Source organism: Anser brachyrhynchus (genome assembly GCF_964034855.1).
Source record: "Anser brachyrhynchus genome assembly, chromosome: 5".
In the NCBI taxonomy this organism is placed as follows: Eukaryota; Metazoa; Chordata; class Aves; order Anseriformes; family Anatidae; genus Anser; species Anser brachyrhynchus.
Window position 1 is genome coordinate 37,413,142 of NC_137699.1, and position 21,069 is coordinate 37,434,210.

The 21,069-nt window shown below is 38.4% G+C and overlaps 1 protein-coding gene across 10 annotated transcripts in view; it reads right to left on the reverse strand.

Moving 5' to 3' along the window:
- Window positions 1-21,069, reverse strand: part of KCNQ1 (potassium voltage-gated channel subfamily Q member 1) — a 409,605-nt gene that overhangs the window by 99,748 nt on the left and 288,788 nt on the right. For 8 of the 10 annotated variants that reach the window (XR_013952151.1, XM_080595232.1, XM_080595228.1 and 5 more), the window contains 4 exons: window positions 14,816-14,891; window positions 6,805-6,899; window positions 6,136-6,182; window positions 5,223-5,284 (listed from right to left, as the gene is read on the reverse strand). Coding sequence is in view for 7 of the 10 variants with exons in the window: in XM_080595232.1 (XP_080451358.1) it covers window positions 5,223-5,284; window positions 6,136-6,182; window positions 6,805-6,899; window positions 14,816-14,891 (280 nt within the window). In the remaining 3 variants the exon portion in view is untranslated. Of the gene's footprint in view, window positions 1-4,166; window positions 4,925-5,222; window positions 5,285-6,135; window positions 6,183-6,804; window positions 6,900-14,815; window positions 14,892-21,069 lie in introns of those variants that run through there. The other 2 variants (XR_013952150.1, XR_013952152.1) reach the window with 2 other exon arrangements.

Sequence of the window (21,069 nt, forward strand, 5' to 3'; positions counted from 1 at the left end):
AATCAATGCTTTGGTGAAACAATTACAGAAAATGATTTAGCCAGAAGAAAATGTCACATGACATATATAAATGTTGCAAGTTACAGGTCTCCAGCACTTTTTGAAAGCCACCTCAGATAAAGCGTTGCACTTACCTCTCCTTTAAAGTTCCATACTCAGCACTCAATGAAAAGCGCATCAAATATATACCATATAATTACAGTTTTACTGAACATGGGACATATACATCTAACAATCAAAGATCATAGATGGAAGACAGCAAACTCAATTAGCACAACCAGAACTCAGACAAATTATACATACAAGAGAACAGACAGTTTTGGTTTTCATTCAGTTTTGGTTTTCTAGAGCAGTTCAGATTTCCAGTATGCAGCTCAAGAAGCACAATAGCATCTATTTTAGGGTAGATGCTTTCACAATAGATTTGTTTTTAACTGATTAAAAAGTGGTGCAATCTGCATATACAGTAAAAATGAAAAAGTTAAATGATTCTCTCTTTGGTGCTACACTGCATGTTTGAACCTCTATATGCTGCTCTATAGATATGTACTACTCAGAAGAAGAGGGTTCATGTTTTCAAAACGGAACATGCAAAATGTGCATATGCTTGTAATGAATAGTCTTGCAGAATTGTTGGACTTGCATTAAAAGGTGTCATATCTCTCACTACTACATACCTTCTGTTTAAACAGAAATTTCCATTAAAATCTCTACAACTTAAAATTTAGCAGTAGGTAGTATTACTCTGAATGTTCCCTGTAATTCAAAAATACTATTATAAGATGTTAATGGTGACCTCGCTAATGCTGATATTAATACTGCACTTACTGTCAGGTACAAGCACATTTCTGGGCATGTAGAAAAGACACCTGGAAAATCACTTTGGATTGGTATAACCGTTCTATAAAGTCAAGTTTTAAAAAGTGCCCAAATAATTGCAGAAGGTTAAGTCCTATTTTAAAACAACTTAACGGAGAATAGAGCTTAACCTTCACTGCTCAGAAATACGTATATGTATAATGCACACATATTTATCCTGAATTCTGTTATTCTGCTCCAGAAGGTAAACAGGCAGGACTTACTGACATCTGTGGGAATCTGATACATAGGCACAACCGACTGTCAAGAATCCAGAGACCATATGTTTTTGCCCTCACTGAGTATTCTCAATGATTTTCTACAGTGACCCTGTACAAGACTGAATTATCCAAGGGCAGCCAAGCAATAAGGCCACCTGATTACCTGCAAAGTGCAAGCCAGGCCTTCTACATATAAATTAATGGTCACCAAAAGTCTGAAAAGGAGCAGATTATTCTAAAAAGTTAGCATTATAGTCAGTTTTAGTCAAGATCAAATTAAAGCAGAAAAAAAGAGGAGATGTATCATGCAGCAGTTCTCGAGTGCACTTTGGACTTGTTCCTGGATCAAGCTCCTGGGCACACCCTATATTAAACCACTGGCATGCAGTGGTCTCTGCATGTGGATTAACAGTGGCGTGCACACACAGCTGTGCATATCTGGAAAACTGTTTTTGATTTTGATTTTGGTAGCAAGCCAACAGTGGCCAGGTTTCTTGAGGGTAGGTTGAACAGCCATTCACAGATGTTTCAGGATAAAAAGAGAGAAGGCTGGTCACCACAAATAAATTGATTTGTTGCTGTAATCCTGCTCAGCTACATTCTCTGAGGGACGAGATCAGCACAACTACATGCACGAACTTGGACAATTGCTACTTAGTGGGGTTTATGAGCCCAGTCTGGGCACTGCACTAAGGCGGATGCATACCTTCTGGACCACAGCTGGCTGCTGCCCAGACAGACCAGGGCAAGGGCACAACCACTGCCTGCAACTGCCTGTGCTCAGCCATGGCAATACACCTTTAAAGAACGTAGCACTTGGTCCTCTTGGCTTTTAAGCAACAGAGAATGGCGGTGAAATCTAAGTATGCTGTGGTTACATACTGGATTGTGATTTTTCTCATTGAGGTGTATCAGGTTGTGCAGTTTCTACTTATACTTACAAAAACACCTTTGCAGCTGCTTGCCAAAATAAAAAAAATTCTACAGGAAGGAATCTGCAGGAAGGTTCCTGCCACCTTGATTCATCCCCCTGGCATTTACATATTAGGAAACAATCTTTAATTATATTATCACAAACTATATATATATATATTACAAGACCAATGTTCTACTCAGTGCACAAGATCACAAAATTAATAGAGCCTACATACTGGTATATTAACAGGATTCTAATTTTCCCCAAAGATTTTAAAAAGTATTAGTAGTGATACAGCTTTATGTTTCAAAAAAAAAATAGAAAAAGGATATGGAAGTGGTTTTCTGCTAAAGGTCCTCCCCTCAAATAAACACGTTTCTAAACTTAAAAGAAGGCAAAACTTTTTTTTTTTTTTCCTGATTTCAATACATGGAAGTTCAGATTTGTGCCATAAAGCATCATAATTCCTGTCAATAACTTGTGTTTGAACATTTTATTTTAAAAACTTCCTTTTCAAGTGTTGTCTCCTGTGTACTGCCAGCCGTACATATGCCTTGAGAGCACGTTTGCTTGTCTCACTACAACATGTAGAAAAGCTTTGAAAGAGTGACAGGATGTCCCCAGCCACGATTAGATACTCCTGAAGACAGAATTAACTTTATTTGTAGAAGCTTTCAACTCAAAATCCACCTCCACAAAAGCCTACAGGAATGGACCTAAAATGAAACTGGATTCTGCCTCTGTGATGTGCTTGTAACAGATCCTGGGCCAACAGCAGATGCCCATCAACAGAAGCGCCCAGAAGTTTCAGAAACTTGGCTTTTCTTTGATTTTCTGATGAGGCAAAGGATTTCAAGGCTAAACAGCACAGCATCACCTGGAAGCTTTCTGGCACAACCTTTTTGTGTTTGCGCACAACAATTGGAAATGGCTCATGTGCAACCTTGTACTTTTGGTGAGGCTCAGAGGAAGAGGGAGGCATGGACCAGCTGCACTGGAGGTTCAGGCTGCTCCCAGCAGCACTTGGAGAGCTGCCCATGGCTGATAAACCACTCTGAGACACAGAAAGGTGTAATACAGACTTTCTGACACCTGTTCACCAGCCCTCTGCTGCAGCAAGTGTACTGACAATCGCTGATGAAGATCTATTAGAAGAACTCAGCTTATTCCTGTGGGATATAATGTGCCACACAATTTCTTCCTTGCTGCAGGAGGATCTAAAGAATTTCAGAAGGCTACAGTTCATTTTAAAATGTCTGAAAGGATGTTTTTCAAATGTACAAAGGTGGTTAGAAGCTGCACAGTAGCCTGCACTGTTGATAATCTGTCCTTCAGATGTCCAAGATTCAAAACTATTTCAAAACTAAATGGGATGCAGCTAAGTGTTTAAAATAGAGAGTTACCTTAAAAACCAGCTGATTTACATACCCTTCATACAGCACTCAGCAAGGGAAGGATTTTATTGTGTGTTGAAATCATCCCATGTACTGTGTACTTTACAGAAAAGAGAAAGTCAGCCTTGGAGATCAAGAATACCAAAAAACTAGCTTTGGCCACCATCTGCAGCTGCAGTAAAAAGGTGATTTCACCAGTTCCAGGGTGCTGTCATGTACACCGTTGTTTGCCTAGTCCAACTGAAATTCTCTATTTTTAGCCTTTCAGCTACTTTCAGATAAAATTCCTGCAGATAGGACTAGCTGTATAGGTCAGATAACATGCAGCTCTGAAACCACAAATGACCTCATGCAACTACAAAGAAAGAAGGGTCTGTTACTTAAAACAAGGCTAAAATTTAACCCAGCTATACTAAAATTAAACAGGGAGTGTTTTACTGTCCCATTACAAGACATAAAAAAACAGTCACCATAAATTCAGTGTACTTACTTGTAAGGATGTAAAAAGAGTAATTAATAACCCCCGAGTAGATTATCTCTGAGCCAGCACAACACCAAAACTTTCTCACGCTCACTGAAGATTTTACAAACAGCACTGAGAATCTATTTTAGCTGTCATTTGAGAATTGTTTGCCCAAACTGAAAAGTCATTGTTCCTTGTCACTATTCACAAGACATATTCACAAGTTCCACACTTCTAGTTGACATTAAGGAGATAAAATAAATAAATGTAATCCAAACTTTCTGGAGAAAGCTTCCATTTGTAAGAACACTTACCGGCCATAGATCCGAGCAAGCACTGCACAGTGGTTCATCTTTGTGCAAAATGCAGTATGCTCTCCTGTTTTCTACTTCACTCCCCCTGTGTGTCACCCTGTATACCAAAGGGCACCTGTTCCCCTTAAAATGCAATTTATTTACAATAGATAGAAGTACAGTTCTGAGTAACATCATTCAAGTTTATCCTATGCATTTAAGGAGAAATGCATATGGAATGGACACATCACAAGTGATTCAATACAGATTAGGGTGTTCAGTTTGCATCCATTGGCAAATCTTGCTCATAACTCTTTTGGTTTGCAGAATATTTGCTGGATGTTTCTTCAGAACAAATTCTTCATGAAGTTATCACACAGTGCAAGTTGTACAAGAAAGCTGTTTTCCTCAAGATACTTAAAAATATTTCCACTTTCCTTTACACCAACATGGACAAACTTTTTTTTTTTTTTTTAAACAATGACATAGCCTCTACCTATCATCTGATTTTTCAAGAACAACGAACATTGAAATAAGGCGTTACAAGGCACTTAACTGTTAATTTGCAATTATAGAACAAGTCTGAGTTTTTCAGGCTTCATGTCACTTGAAAGGAGAAACTCCATTTGTCACAGAGAATAAAAACCAGGACAGAACAAGGTTTGCTCTCGCGCTCTCCAAGGAATTGTAGGTGGAGTTATATAAACAACAGAGTCACGATCAAAGGGAAATCTTGGGACTGTAATATACTGAAGTATTAAAGGAACAGAACCTTTTATCTATTGTGGAGGAAGGAAGTAGAGCATTGAGACATGTGTAACATATACAATTAAAAATCAAAAAACCAAGCAAGTCCCAAAAGAGACCAAAATCAATTAAAGTATGTTTTTTTTTTCTTACTCTGTTAAAAGGGCAAGAAAGAACCAAAAATGTAATCCACAACAAAAATTATGCTCCATCACCTGGAAAAGCCAGGCATTCAACTCTATTTTAAGCTGAGTTTTTTCCTGCATCCTATGAAAAAAGCACTGTTCAATCACAGAACATATCTTTATTCACTGCCAGCCTGAGGCTTACCTTGTCCTCCACTCTGTTCAGCCTGGCACCAATCGTGTTATTCCCTCGATCTTTGCTTTTTTCTGTTGAACAAGAAACATTTTCAAATTAATAAATGGCGTTATAACAAAATAGCAGTAAGCCACAACAGGGTGTGTATAACTAGCCCACCAACGCAGTGTAACTGAATACCTTTGCCAGGCTGGTAGCTTATTTCTTAAAGGCAGGTGTTTTTTTTTTTGTAAATTTCTTTTTCTTTTTTTTTCTTTTTTTATAGCACTAGCCCAAGTCATGGCTTTTAATAACCCTTAAGTTCTTAAGTTAAAGGCAGGCACTTTCAACCTTTGTTATATGCTTTAACACAGGAAAACAAAACTGTTCCCAATTTACTTCATATTTTAATTGCGTTTTAGAAGCAATTTGACACTATGCAAAAAAAAATCTACAGCCTGCTTCAACAATGCACTTGGATAATGTTTTATCTATTTTTCCTTTCTATATACTGTAGAGAAATGTAGGTTTGAAAATGACATTAATACAGTTTTGATTACCCAGACTTGTCACCAGACAAAATCAGTACCTTGCATTCCTTTTCTGTTCTCTTTTCAAAAATATCAAAGCTTTGTGTGAATGTTACTAATTTCACAGGAACTCTATAACATGCCATTTTACTGAAAATAGAGCGAGTCTCAGAGAGATTAGTTAACATTTTGAAAACTCCAGTGATAGTTGCTTTAAATATTTAAATAAGAACAGCCCTATTTAAAAGTGTTGATAACTAAACATTACTGTATGTCTAAACTTCAGATGACATCAGGTTGGATCTTTTTGAAATTTTTGAAAATTTTTCAACAAAATCAAAAGTACTTTTACAAGTATTTTCCACAAATTACTCATCAGATTAACTGTAGACACCTCCTTCATAGTAATTTACCTGAGACGGAGATAAAAAGAGATGGCTTTCCTATGGATTGGTCCAACCTGTAAACAAAAAAGAATCATTTTTAGTTTTTATCAGCCTGAAGTGGCATCTTCACCTTTTCTAGCTGGAATGGGGAGACTTCCTCACAAAGAAGCAGCATGAAGGTAAAAAAAAAGTTGTGGTTTGTACTGTAAGTGAAGCAGTTACTTTGGATTAAGAATAGTTTGAAATTAAAAAACGACAACAAAAAATAATTAAACTTAGATTGGCATTCAGCTTCTTTAACCACTGTAAAGTTTTATAGCGTTCACTGTTTTTCCACATCAACTGTATCGTTGTTTCCTCTTTTCTTTGGTCTACTGCAGCATACTTACAGCATCCATCTGTTGCCTCTTTGTTTACTCTCAAGTGCAATTCTATGACAGCAGGTGATGGTATTTCACTCTGTACGTACACAGCCCATAACATTAAGGGATTATGGCCTAAAGTCAGAGCAAGCTGGGACTGAGGCAATACATGCAAGTATAATGCAAATAGTAAGTCACAGACATCAGATTTTTAAGGCAATCTGCCTTTTCCTTCATCTGTAAAAACAAAATGTTACTTGAATGCAATTTTTGTATTCTGCAAACTTGCACAGTCATACCAATACAGCACTTATAACCCTGTCAGTTGTCATACCTCCTCTGTAACTCCTTGATTCGCACCATCAGGTTCAGATGACCCTGGGAATACTGCTCAATAACATCTCGGACATCATAGGGCTTTCTAGCTTGCTGTAAAATAAAAATCAGAAATATGCCAGTAAGCCACAAGGATATACAAATGATCTCTGTTAGTGTACATTTTTTCAAAAGCAAACAGAAAATTCTTTAAAACCCATTTAATACTGTTTAAAATTTTGAGATAGTTTGATTGTTGCCATGATCATATATTTATCATGGAATAATTATGACAGTTCCAATTTCATCTGCATTATTGTTACTGCAGATCTACATGCCTTTAAAGAGACCATCTACTGAACTTGAGACCAAAAAAAGGATCTCTGGTACTTTGCTCAGAACTTTGTGGTCATCTTAGTGTTTTCTAGAAATAAGTTTCATACTCTTCAACCACTGGCCTGTAAAGCACTTTTTTTCAAGAGCAAGCCCTTATTCTCAGCCTAAGCTCTCAGTTCAGCTCATACCATGGGAACTTTAAACCAGACTCCTGGATGAAGGTGAAATGCTGATTTCCTTTTACAGAAAGCCTGGCTCAGCTTTCAAGTCCACTGGGAAAATACTGGTGCAAGAAATGACCAGGGAGAAAGCCCTGCGTCTGAAATTTGTGTTCCATACATGGGAAAATCATAATCTGACCTATTAGCAATAAAAACACTTTTGTATAGTATTAGAAACAAAGACCATCATTTTTACCAAGAAATACTGAGGCTAACTGGAAAGCTACTGAATGAAATTGTCAAAATGTGGTAACAAATTACCGATGTCTTAATCCTACATCTAGAAACTGGAATCCAATCTGTACCAGAACTACATGTGAGAAGAACCAAAGATGCTCTAAATCAACAGAGAAGAGGAGACAAGGGAAGAGAAGAGTGTAAACTTCAGAGGTTAGACTGAATGGAAACACCTAAAACTATAGAATTATAGAATTTCAGGTTTTCAGATGGAAGGGTCCTATACCATGTCCAACTGCCTGACCATTCAGTGCTAACCAAAAGTTAAAGCATTTTATTGAGGGTGTTGTCCAAATGCCTCTTGAACACTGACAGGCATGGGGCACCAACCATCTCTGCAGGAAGCCTACTCCAGTGTTTGACCACCCTCACAGTAAAGAATGATATTTAGTCCAAACCTCCCCTGGCGCAGCTTTGTGCCATTTCCATGCATTCTGTCAGTGGTGACCAGGGAGAAGATACCAGCACCTCCCTCTCCACTTCCCCTCCTCAGGAAGTTGTAGAGAGGGTCCTGAAATCAGACAGACCTCAGCCTTCTGGTTGTGACATTGTTGGCACCCACATGAAAGATCAGGAGTGGGTAATAATCTGAAGGCTGTGGGTAATAATCCGAAGGCTGCACTAAACTCCTAAATTTACTGGTGACATCTCTGATCCTAGCACCAGGGAGGCAGCAAACTCCTTTGTAAAGAGAGTCTGGTCTGCAGGTGGGAGCCTCTGTTTCCTTCAGGAGGGAGTCAACTACAGCTACAACTGCTGTTTCTTCACAGTGCTGGTCTTGATGCTGCACTTGCTATGAGGATTTATTTGATCTGACGTTGGTAGAGAACTTGTTTTGTTACCTATTCCACCATCTTTCCACATCCCTCAGCTACCATACCTAGAGCCACATACCTATTCTGTGGTGGAAGCTGAGAGGGCAGACAGAGGCTCCTCTCACAGCTCTGTGCAGCAACACGGTTCCATGGCTTGCTGTCTCTCAATTTGCTGCCTTCATCCTGATGCAGATCAGATACCAGACCTGCCTCAGTAGTGGCCATGCTAGGTTGGCATGTGCATACCAGAGGGGGCAGAGCACAGCTCTGTTGATCTATCACCTTCTCAGACGCTTCTGTCTCCTCACCTTGTCCTGAAGCTTGGCCACCAGGCAGAGCAGCTCATTTACAGTGGCACAACTCCCACAGGTGTGCTTGCTCTTGCCCTCCACCTCAGAGACTAGCCCTAGGCTCACCCCACAGCATTAAGGCCTCTCAAGGCTGCCGGAGGAACAGAAGCAGAGGCCATGACTTTCTGGCTGGCGGCCGCCATGTCTGCACCTCCTCACCACCACACACCTGACAGAAAATTGTTCAACATGCTGCTGTTGGTTGAAGAGGCCGTGAGCAGAGCAGGCTGCAGGCATGCAGGGCACACAGCCTGAGGGTGTTGGGGTGCAGAAGCCCCTCAGGCACCACCAGGACCCCTAAGCCTCGCGCTCCCCTCAGCCATGCCACCGCTGCGCCTCCTGAGGGTTTCCTGCCTTTCCAACTGCCGCGCTCAGCCGGCACCTCACAGCTCCCTTCACACACTCCTGTGGAAGGAAACTTCCTCCTAAAGATCCTATTCAACACTGTCACACGGCACAACGAAGTAACAATAACTGATAACTTCTGACTCATTCACTATGCTATCCATAGATGCTGTGTAGAAAGTTTTCAAGGTTTGGTAAAAACTGATGAATTCACCACCTTCAACATTATCTCGATCAGCTGAAGAAGTCATCCAAAAACATGACTGAAAACATCACTGCAGTCTTCAGTTAAATGCAGGAAAAATTCCTATAATATAAATGCACTACAGTACACTCCCACCTCTTAAAGAAAAACTTGGTGGTTTTTCTTTTTCTTTTTCCTTTCTTTCTTTTTTTTTTTTTTGAGGGAATAATTTCCAATTTAACAGGTAATTTAATATCTCTGCTCTATCATACTGTCTTGCTGTTCAGTAAATGAAATACTGGATAAGGATTAGATAGACTGGAAGTGGCAGTTAAGCTATCTTACAATTAAATTACTTTGACATCCGTTATCTCCTAATATTGCCTTAAGCTGCTTCAAAATCTGTGGATCTTCTGAAAATCAGTGTTCTGCATCAAAATAATAGTTTTTGTTAGTCTCTGTCACTTTTTGCTCTTATTCCACCTGCTATTACAAAACTAGAGTTCAACACTTCATCTTTAAAACTCTCTCTCAATATATTTACTTTTCCAGTAAAATATCACTTCATTAAGCAAATTACATTTCAGTCTGCCAGATTCCCAGAAGCCAACTGCAAACCTTGGGTGCCTGTGAGATACTCTGTGATGGCAGGCTAGCCAGGAACGAGAATTGCTTCCATTTCACCACAGAGCACACAGAGGAACTCCCAGGAAACCCAAGTGCTTACACACACCTCAGTCATAGCTGACACCCCCAGAGAAAGAAGCCTGACCCAACGATGGCATAAGCTGTAAGTCTTGTCCATGGACTAGTACTGTAAATATGGTGGTATTTAAAATAATAATAATAATAAAAAAAGGTCTTGGATTATTTTTTTGCAATAAATCACCACTAGGCTATTCTGTAGGATCAGCTTGAAAACTGCAGGTTCAGAAAAGCAGTTTAGTAGAAAAGAAGCATGCACACCTCATCCTGCCTTCCCCGCACTCTGCAGCAGGAGTCTGATAGTAAAATACTAAGTAGGTTACTGCCTGTTTTCCATTTACCAGGCTGCTTCTTTCTCTTTAAAACAAAAACTGAAAACCTGGAGTAAACAGAATTTATGAATGAAGTTGAATTTTCTAGTCCAATAGGGTATTTAATAGTCAGTACTGATTATTCTGTAATTATGTGGTAGTGAAAGCTTGTCTTTCAAGAGAAAATGCTGCTGCTGTTGACAACAGTTTGTTAGTTTTGTAAGTGGAAAACAAAACTGCAGTAGGTAATGGATGAGTGTTGAAGAAAACTGTAGAAGCCAGCCCCACAGCTTTTCTTCTCTTCTCCACTTTCTTCCCTCTGCTAATTAACCAATACTCATGGCAAAAATCTTCCCACATGAAACAGGCTCTCCCATCATATATGAAAGTTTGCAAGTCACAAAAGCCAATGCCAAATATGAAATGTGCACAAATACACACTGCTGTTCCCTTGTGGCTGCATTCAGAGAGAACTTTCCCAAGAGACGGACCAGGGAAAGGGGAATCCCTGCAATGGGAATTACTGGTAAATGTAACCCAGTAACAGTCAAATAAAATGGGTCTGGGATCCTTTGAAGCAAGGACACTTTGAACTACATTGTTTGCTACAGCCCGGTATGGAGATTAGAAAAGATTACACACACAATTCATGATTCATACCATGACAAACGAATTACATAAGGTGATGAATTATAAGAGCATAAATGCAAGATTTTCCAGTGAAATCACAACAAACCAGGCAACAGTTACTCATGTCATCAGTGGAACTCCAAACTGTATTTTTAGTTTATGCTATGTATAGAATATTTGCCATAGTGAAGAGCACAACACAAATTAAAAACATATTTTAAAAAGGAACTGGAAAGAAAAAAAAATGTTTAAAGATGACAATGGGAAATCAGATCAAATTCCTGGTCTCTGGGTATATGGTGGACAACACAATTGTATCCATGTGCGTAAGTCATAAAACATTTAGAAGCTTTCCTAATTGGAAGACAAATGTTACTTACCCATGAATTTACCTAATGGAAATAACTAACCATGATGAATTGCTTTTTGAAATTCAGTTATAAGGTTAGACTGCGATGAAGATACCTGATTTATACTTAATATGTGAAATTCACTTTTGTGTATGAAGAGTGAACAAAGCCTAGAAAACCATTAATTTCTAAGTACTCTTTTCCCTATGAACTACACAATCCTTTCTTAACAGTGAGTCATTCACCTTTGCTGACACACAGGACTCATGTTGGTTACTAGTAGATCGTTCCTACACAATTTGAACCAGTCCTACAGACCTTGTAATTGTTACAGCCCCTTTACAAGAGTATAAACACATCCATAAAAAAGGTATTAATTGTTTATAATGTTATGCTGGGTTCTTACAAGGACATCATATGGACTGTATTCAGACCTGGTTGTTAAAACACAGTGTAAATCCGTCCCCTTCATTTAAAGAGGAAATGATGTACATGTTTGATGCTTCACACAGTATTACTTCTCATGGCCTTTGAAATTTCCTTGTTTAGTTTCAATTTATTTATTTATTTGTTTGTTTTGTTGTTGTCGTTTTTTTCAAATGGGAAGTCTCTGTTTTCTAGTTGACATTTGTCCTTGTGGTGCCATCACCACTTGTTATTGATTGAGGTCTTCAAAAAAAAAGTATCTATACAAAATTAGACATACAGGTGTATCCTGCAAACAGCTGGTATAGTTTAAGAACCTTGCTGGGTTCATGCTGAGACCTATTTTGCAAAATTTTCCTCTTCCTCCCCTTCTTCCTATGCTTTCCCTGCCAAAAGCTTTGGAGGCATGTCTAAAAAATTCTGCTTTTAAGTGCCGACCTTGCAGTTACTTCTTCCAGCTCATTTTTAACATGAATAGTCCAATGGACTTCAACTGAAATTATTTATTTTTTTTTTTTTCAACAGGTAAAGGAAAAATCTGAATTTTCTGTTAGGAAGCTACTTTTCACATAAACACAATGTTTAAAAGGCAAGTATCTATCAGAAAACAGCTGCTATGTAGAAATCTGAAAGATTAAGTTTTTAGAATGCATATTCTTCTTTACCTTAGTTTCAGGTATTGTGTTGGACTGGTTAGTACAAACTATATAGTCATTACTTGGCATGTGTTTAAACATTTTAATTTCTTATGGTTATTTTATGTGCATACAATAGAACAAAGCAGATTTACAACATACATTGGAGGAAAGAATAATGACAGGGGTTATCTCCTAATTACGGGAAAGATTTCCAAAAGCACCTTGTGGCTAGAATTTCAAGGTGACTTTGTGCATTAGGTTACTTAGTTGCTTTTGAAAACCGTGCTTTCGGTGCTCTCAGAGTTTTTAAACTCGGTCATAACCTTGTATTCAGAAATTATGGAGAAGTATCAGATATCTCCGTACTAGAAGACTCTGCTTCCGACAGAAACAGCAGTGTATCACTTGAATGCAGTAGTGACTTGAGATATTTCACTTTAGCTTAACTTAGATTTTTAGCTCCTTACTAACAGCTCATGTTAATAGCTCAGGAAGCATAAACACTACTAAAGAAGGCTAGGAGACAACCCTTGTTAAGGGTTTTTGTAGATGGCCAGGAAGAGGTCTTTTGCAGGTGAGAAAGTGAGAGCGCAACTGAGAAGCCAGCTTAGCAAATGGGACACCGAGTACAAACAAGTTTCAAGCAAGAACTGAATAGTGCCATTCTATTCAGTCAAATGCTTTTTCAGCTTCTATCAAGTCATCTGCCGCAGGGGAGTTTCATTTACTTGCCAGGTGGATAATGTTGCACACAGTGTTCAGGCATTTTCCAGATCTGTTTTTGACAAACACCACTTGGGAGGTAGATCCATGATGTGTAGATTTCTTGTTTCTAAGTAGCTTAGTTAATACTGTGGCAAATATTTTATGTTCTGAATTTATGAAAGCAATGATTCTGTAATTACCACAGACCAAAGGATCACAATCAGATTGCGGAATGAGAATAAATTAAAGTTTAATGCGACTGGCCACATTTGGGCTGTTTTTCACTGAATAGCAACAGACACATCACTGGAATGGGCCACATCCCTTTCCAAGTTACAAGTACTGACCATCAGGCATTAAGGAGCTTCTCAACAAAATGACTACAGAAAGTATTTCCAAGTAGTCTGGACATCGTGGCTTTCTTAACTTCAGTCTAAGAAAAATAACAGGTAAAATTTGCTAGCAGAAACTTTCTGAATGTGCTTTCTCCAAGAAAATCCCTGTCATGGGAGATTTCAGCCTAAATGGTTACAGTATGAATACATTATCCACAACTGAAAGAAATTTGGGAAACAGTAAGGCAACCTTAACTATAATTTGGCTAATGATTTTTAGGAAAAATACAATGATTCAAGGAAGAAAATTACTAAAGAATTCAGACAATGGTTCTAAATTTCAGCGATGAAGTCAGAATGCAGGCTTTAAGTAGCAGCAAGTTTTGCTTTACAGAAACAATGCTTTCTTGGATCATTAATTACCATCATCTTTTTCCTCCTAAACTTTGTGCCCTTCAAATATTTGAAAGAAAAAGGATCATCCCATCACAGCCTTTTTTTGGTGTAGATTAAAGGTGAGAAAGCTTTTTAGTCTCTTATACACAATAGTGCCAAGGTTATACCTGAAAATGGATGTGGGAAGTTAAGCTCCCCCTTTTCTTTGCATTTTCAGCTATGAAGCCTGTTCTCCGGGGATTATCCCTTATTAATTCATTTTAAGTCAAGTAATATATTTCTTATATATATAGATATATTCACATGGTTTAAATCAAGGTGAAGGCTATTGACACGTGTGTTTTTGCTGGATTAGTTAAATTGATTTAAAAACCATGTTCTTAGAAAGTTTGCAGTCACAAATTTTTATTCAGACCAGGCAACCAGGTTAATTAGCTACTGTGAAATGCTCATGGTATTGCAATATCCCAGCAAGTGATGCACTGGAAATGTTTGTTGGTGAGGGTGACAGGAGTAAAGAGAACTGACTATCTCACAAACTGTGAAGGAAGTCTCCTACCAATGCAGATGGGACAAGGGAAAAGGAAGCAGAAACCTTCTGATACACTAACAAATTTCCATCCCAGTTTCTTATCAGGACTTCATTGTCATTGAGCAAAGAGACAGAAACAAGGCTGAGGTAGTATTTTAATTTCCAATTCTACTGACTCAGCACAACAGTAACATACGGTTTGGAATTAATGCAGACATATGAGAATGCTTGCACTGCAAGAAAGAGCGATAACAGAGGGTTAGAGGTCAAGTCCATTAGCAGAAAATAACATTTTAATTCAGACCTCATTTCAGGAGTTTAGCGTATTTCCAGTGTGTCCACAGTTGACTAGCGTGCTCCTAAACAACCACCCTATTCAAGGAGGGAGAGAATAGTGGGTGTAGCTCACCATTACTGAAATGAATTGTGTCTGTCTCTTAAAGTTTCTAGAAGAAAATAAAATAGGAGAATAAAAGGGCTTATTTAGAAAAGCAGCTCTCTCTTCACAACTCACCTGGAACTTTTTCTTTGCCACAAAATACTGCATCCTACGAATCACCTTAATCGCAGCACGGTGATGTTCTCGCAGCCTGTGGGGAAAACGAAGCAGGTGAGTGGGGTGAAGGACCATCTCTTTCCAAACTGTAAAATAGCAGCCTTCAGAAATTGCTCCACCAACGCATGGATGTGTAACATTAGCAGTAGCGATTCGTCCCGTGTGTGCAGCACACTCCTATTTTGACCTTCCCCACCTCCCAAGAATGCTATCAGAATCCAGGATTTTATCTGCTCTATGCTAGGTTTGCACACATGCCACAGCAAAAAGTGGCGTCCACATAACCTCTATGTCAAAGCAAACCTCCACTTGTCTTTCCCAGTTCCCTTTCCAAAAAAAAAAAATAAAAAAGTTGTCAAGTTTCTGCATATTCAGCCATGCAGAGCTTTTACACACACTCTAGAATTACAGCTTTCGTTTCTTTTCACTAAGTCTTGTGCAATATGCCCCTTCACTCAAAGAATTTGGATTTCAAAAACCATTAAAAAATCACTTAGAAGATTTTCAAGTAGACTGCTAAACAATACAAATGATACTGTGGTAGCTGAATGCAACCTCTACATCGACATGCATCCCCAAACTGAACTGGAAGCGTACATATAGAAATCCAGAGTGTCTTAAAACAAATATATCTCCATTTTCGTGCACACGAACTAAAAACAGAATTAAAAAAGAAAATCCAAAACCAAGAATTTGCTATTCATATAAATTTTCAGAGTATATGAGAAAATTATTTTTCATAAAGCATATGAAAGAAATCTGTTCGTTAACAGCAACAGATATTTGGCATTTTTCATTATTTTTAAAGCTTATAAGAATTAAATTTTTTTCTTCTTAACAGTAAAAAAAAAAAAAAAAAACAAACCCACAAATATATAAGAAATGTGCTGAAGACTTATCCTACTTGCTCACTCTATTACTATTCTCCACACATTTAAATGACAATATTGACAACGACATGACAATGTTTTTGTTTTTCAGCGGTGAACTTCTGGCATTTTAAATTTTCTTCCCAAGTAGACTTCCAGTGATGGCTTAGGGGAAGGAGCAGACGAAGCAGAGCTGGCCTTACTTAGATATTCCAGCTGTTCTATCATTATAAATTGTTACTAAAAATGCTGATAGGTAGGCATACGAAGAGGTCCCTATGCAATATTTTCTCCCTGTGTTGAACCTGACTATGTTCATATTCAACTATAGGATTGAAAAATCGTATTTAAGTCCTGTACAAGCTTGGGTCTTCAGTATATTACAGCATGCTATTACCCAATCCTCTTTAGTTAAATATAGCCTGGAGCATCAGTGAGTATTCAGGTAGCTCCTCAGGACAAATTTCTCCCAGCAAAGAGAAGTTCTGTGTGTGCCAATGGTGGTTGCCTGTCCTGTGAGCAATACAGCAAGTGGAGCCTTTCTGAAAACTCACTCTTTATGGGAGAATAGCTCTCTCCAACTACAAAAGCCAAAACAAAACAAAACACTCTGATTTTCTACTTGCAGATACTGTCCTATCAGGTAGATTTTTTGCTACAGACATTACTTAAATTTAATAATGACAGAAAAAAAGTACTTTCTCCAAATATAACATAAAATAGGATTGCTTTTCAGACTAATAACGTGAAGCTTTTCAACACAGGTCCACCAACCACAATGTGCCTTCATTAGGAGTAACTGTGCCTCAATAACTACGCAGCATTCCCTGAATCTGTGCTTGAGTTTGTATGGGAGGCCCTTCCCTATTAATACCTCACAGAAGGCTTTCACAGGACTCTGTCCAGGTCCCCTCTCATGCACACTTGACTGCAACATCATGCTCACGTTATAAGAATGGAAATTCACTTCTTCTAACCGGGCCAGCTGCCTTCTTGGATCGACTCCCGGTGAACTGAGTCAGCCCAATCTTAGTTACTGGTGTCGCTATTCCGAGAGCCCCTGCTGCATCACTGCTCGCGACAAGGACAACTTCCACAAAACCAGAAGGAAATAAAGCATTTATCTTTTTAAGTTCTACTTCACAGAGTTAGAGCCAAAAAGATAAATGCTGCTGAATTCAGTGTTAGGTAGTAAAGGTATAACAGTGTAACTTTCATGCAGATATACACAGCATAATGCACACAACAACATCTTATGACAAATAGAAATACATTTCAATTGGAGTAAAACTGCTTGTAGTATTTTGTTTTATGCCTCATTTCCTCTGGGGTGTTCTTCACAGTCCATTATTTTTGACTAAAACACTTTTCTTTGGGGCATACGGTCACTAGTAAAGTACACCAAATCCCTCATCTTCTGTCTAGGTGCAGAACCTCATCTGTACGCAAGGCAGTAGGATAATAAAAATGAGATTCACCATTCAGTGAAATAACAATACTACACCACCAAAATGATTTTCCAATGCAGTAATTTTAAATCAATCATTTTTCAGTGCTAACATGAACTTCGATGCCAGGAATGGAAGTTAATATTCTCATTTTGTTCCTTTACATTTCCAACTGCAATAGGAAACCTTGCAGTAAGCTTGTTTCTGCTTATGCTGTAAAATCTAATTCTGCCCAACAAGGCTGTCCTGCTTCCCTGAGATTAAATGCTTCTGCAATGAGAGAAGGGAATAAAGGATTTAATTAGTAGCCAAGGTTATGATTCACAGTTGTTTGATCTCTTTTGCAAACTGGTAACAAATGCTTTAGTAAATTGAGAGCTTAAACATTAACTGGAGATATTTGTTTGTTCAGCCACTCGTGACATCTCTCAATTCTAGTTACAGAATGACTGTCTGCAATCTGGGGGGACATACAGTGTCGTTATATGCCAAACAGCCACACAATGCATTGTTATCCTCTGAACGAGACTTTCATGAAGACTTTTTATTTTATTTTAAAGGAGTATGGCAGGAAATTACGTCATCTGAGAGTGCTTCTAGATACAGAAGCAACATACCTTTATGGCGCATGATCCTCAAAGAAAGCAGGATACACCCTTTGGAAAATTATGTCTGTGCAGACCATGCCTCTGATGGCAGTGCCATCACCTCCTTGTCCATGCTAGAGCTGGGTCATCATGAATCAGAGGATCATCATGAATCAGAGAATTTTCCTTTTCAGACAGGGACTACTGGGATACTTGCGAAAGCTTGCCTGTTTCAATTTAGCTGTGGGAGCTAAGCTCTCCTGCAAATGAAATCCCTACTTCTTGCAAGTTTAGTTTTGCCTAACTTTGGTAGAAAGTATGTTTGGTAAGTGCATTAGTAACAGGGGCAGCAGGAAAGGCTTTCACCTTTTGCTTAATGAAGCTGTTTTCCTGTCGGGAAAATTTATCAGGCTTAGACTCTCACCATGCCCATTAACCTCACAATAACCAACATCTGAAGTGATTTGCCAATCACCACTTGAGTGATTCCAACAACTCCAGTGTATTACCTTCAAAAATAAGCTTAAGTAGCTTTTCATGCCTGTAAAATCAACCTAAAGATTACAGCTTCCAATGCTAGACAACCTCTCAGCATGAGCTTTTCCAAAGAAAAATCAGATTAAAAAAAGACTTTATTTTTTTCAAGTAGTACTTCGTAGTTTTGTTTCCATGAATTTCATGTTGGTAAAAGTCAGCCCAAACAGCTGAAATATCCTTTCCATTTCACGGATGTAACCTAGAAAGGCAATGGGAGCACCACACGTTGCACTGTCCCCTGTGCCAGTGTTGGGATCAGTTACAGGAGGGGCAGGAAGAACATTACAGTTCAAACGTTCATTTGGGCTTCAGCCATATGGCCGGAAATATCTACTGTCCTGTCTCGGACCAAGACCAACAGCTCCTCATACAGAACATACTGCACAGCCACTAACTGCCAGGAGCTTTCACTGGCTACCGATATACTTCTGCCTCAATATAAATAAGACATCAAGATGATCTTGAACACAGCACATACTACACAACATTTCCAGTGGACTTAAAATCAGACAGTTAAGGTCTGAAGCTGCCCATGAATCAGTAAAAATGTCAGAACCTGTAGGGATTATCTAGAATGATTAAGGAGAATATAACATCAAATCAATAACAGAAAACCATCCTGGTAGGAGTAGGGTCAATAGCTTCATGCAAGCTTAAATTATTCCTATTCTGACACTTGGAAATGAGGTTTGCTTTATTTGTGCACTGGAAAAGTAACCTGTTGTTGATGCAGGCACTCCTTGAAGCAAAAGGAATGAGGACAAAGAAAATGACCCTGCAGCAAAATGGAATGGGTTGAGCACCCACACTACAAAAGGAAGCCTGACAGAATAATATGACTAGAAATCATTAGTTTTTCTGCCTTCTTTTGTTGTTAGGTTACTTAACCTACCACAAGCCATTTGGAGGAAACCCAATCTCTTCATTAGTCCATCAGAAATCTGGACTGGAATTTCACATAATTTGGAAAACAAGCATACTGAAGAACTTAAGGTACTTTTACAGACATTCACATTTGGTTGGAAAGTTATATATTTATAAATGCCCCAAACTTCTATTGTAATAGAGCCATTAGTATTGCAATATTATTTATTTTTTACAACACAGCCAAAACCTCAGTACCCTCCCAAAGGTATGACTCATTCTACAGTCCTGCATTCACAGACAGCCACAGCGAAGGTCCCAGGCTTTGGCCAGCATCTGTCTGCAGTGCAGGTACGTTGCTGTCTCATTCCTGCTAAGGGATCAGCAGGGCTTCCCCAGAAGAATGCTTTTGGGACCAAGGCTAAGATTCTAAGAATGGATTTTTTTATTTTTTCCTGCAAACATCAGGAAGTAAACAGTTGCGTGATTTGGTTGTTTCACATTTTAAGAAAAATAAAAGCTTTTTGTTTGTTCGTTTTAATGAAGTTTTGTAAGATTCATCCCTGTTCTAAAATACACAAGTCTTTCAGTAAAGAACTAGATAGAAAAAAGAAATCTGCTAATTAGAAATATTTACTGTCCTTAAAATGCTGCTGAATTTGATATCAAAACCTTAGTAATCCCATTATAAGCGTGTCCCCCTTATCATCTTAGAAAGGTATTCCATATATTGCTGTAGTGTTAACAGAAATATTAAAGCAACAAGACAGAGGAAAGGTGGTGCTAATTTCCTATTTGTAACACTTGTATTTTGTTCATTTGTAGAACATATTATTTTCAGGCCCATAATGTCTGGCACAGACATCCCCACGTACAAGGACACTGATATTATTGGAGTGAAAAGGTCAACAACGCTCTTCAGAATGAGTTTAACCAGAAGGAAAACTCAGTAGGAGAAAGTCACTGAGTTACAATATCCTTTACAAAATACCCTCTTCTCAGTAAACCTAACACTGATTTGAAGTCAAGCTCAGTTTTCAAACATATTTAAATTCTCTGCAGTCTTCTTAAATTTCAGACTTAAGACAGAGCTAAAGTATTAAGAACGAAGGCTGCAGTTGATTGGCCTGAAGTTTTTGGCACTAATCATTATTTAGACTTGAACTTTATCTTTAACACATCAGATTTTAATAATATGTTGTGCATGAGAACTGAAATATTTTTTCCATTCAGGCACTGAAAATCTGTCCTTGTAACAAAATCTGGTGGAAGAGATTCAGAGTAACTACATTAAGCCATTTCATTAGTGCATTTAAGTCTAATGAAATCTTTCATCGTTAGTCCTCTAGGGGCTTTTGGTATAGAATTTGCTGTGGCTCAAGGTTATTCTCGTCTTTTCACACATTCGGTCATTCCTTACACATTACGCTTGATGGAAGCCTCTGTTATTGGACAACATTTTACATGTGATGAGTTGGGATGGATTAGATTGCATGGCTGTGTGTCCTGTAATAGGAAGTGCTTGCACACTGTACCCAGGAACAAAATCAGGATCACTGCTTCTTTCAAATAATGTGAGCTACCGAACTTCTTGCTTTTGGTGCTAGAGCTTGGCAACTGCTGCTTACTTCTGATGTACTTTTGCAGCCATCATTACGTGTTTACCAGGGGCTCTCAAAAAATACCCTCACCCATAAGCAATTCACAAAAATCACCTTAAGGACAAACTAGTAAATGCTGCCCCAAAGTGTCAGAAAAGTACGACAAGACTTGAAGAGTAAACCAGTTACAAAAGCAAAGCTTTATTAAATGGGCTTCAGCCAAACTTAATGTTGATATAAATGCTCCCAGAAATTTTCAAATGTATGAATGTGTTTATTTTCAATGGACAAACATTTTTTACTAGG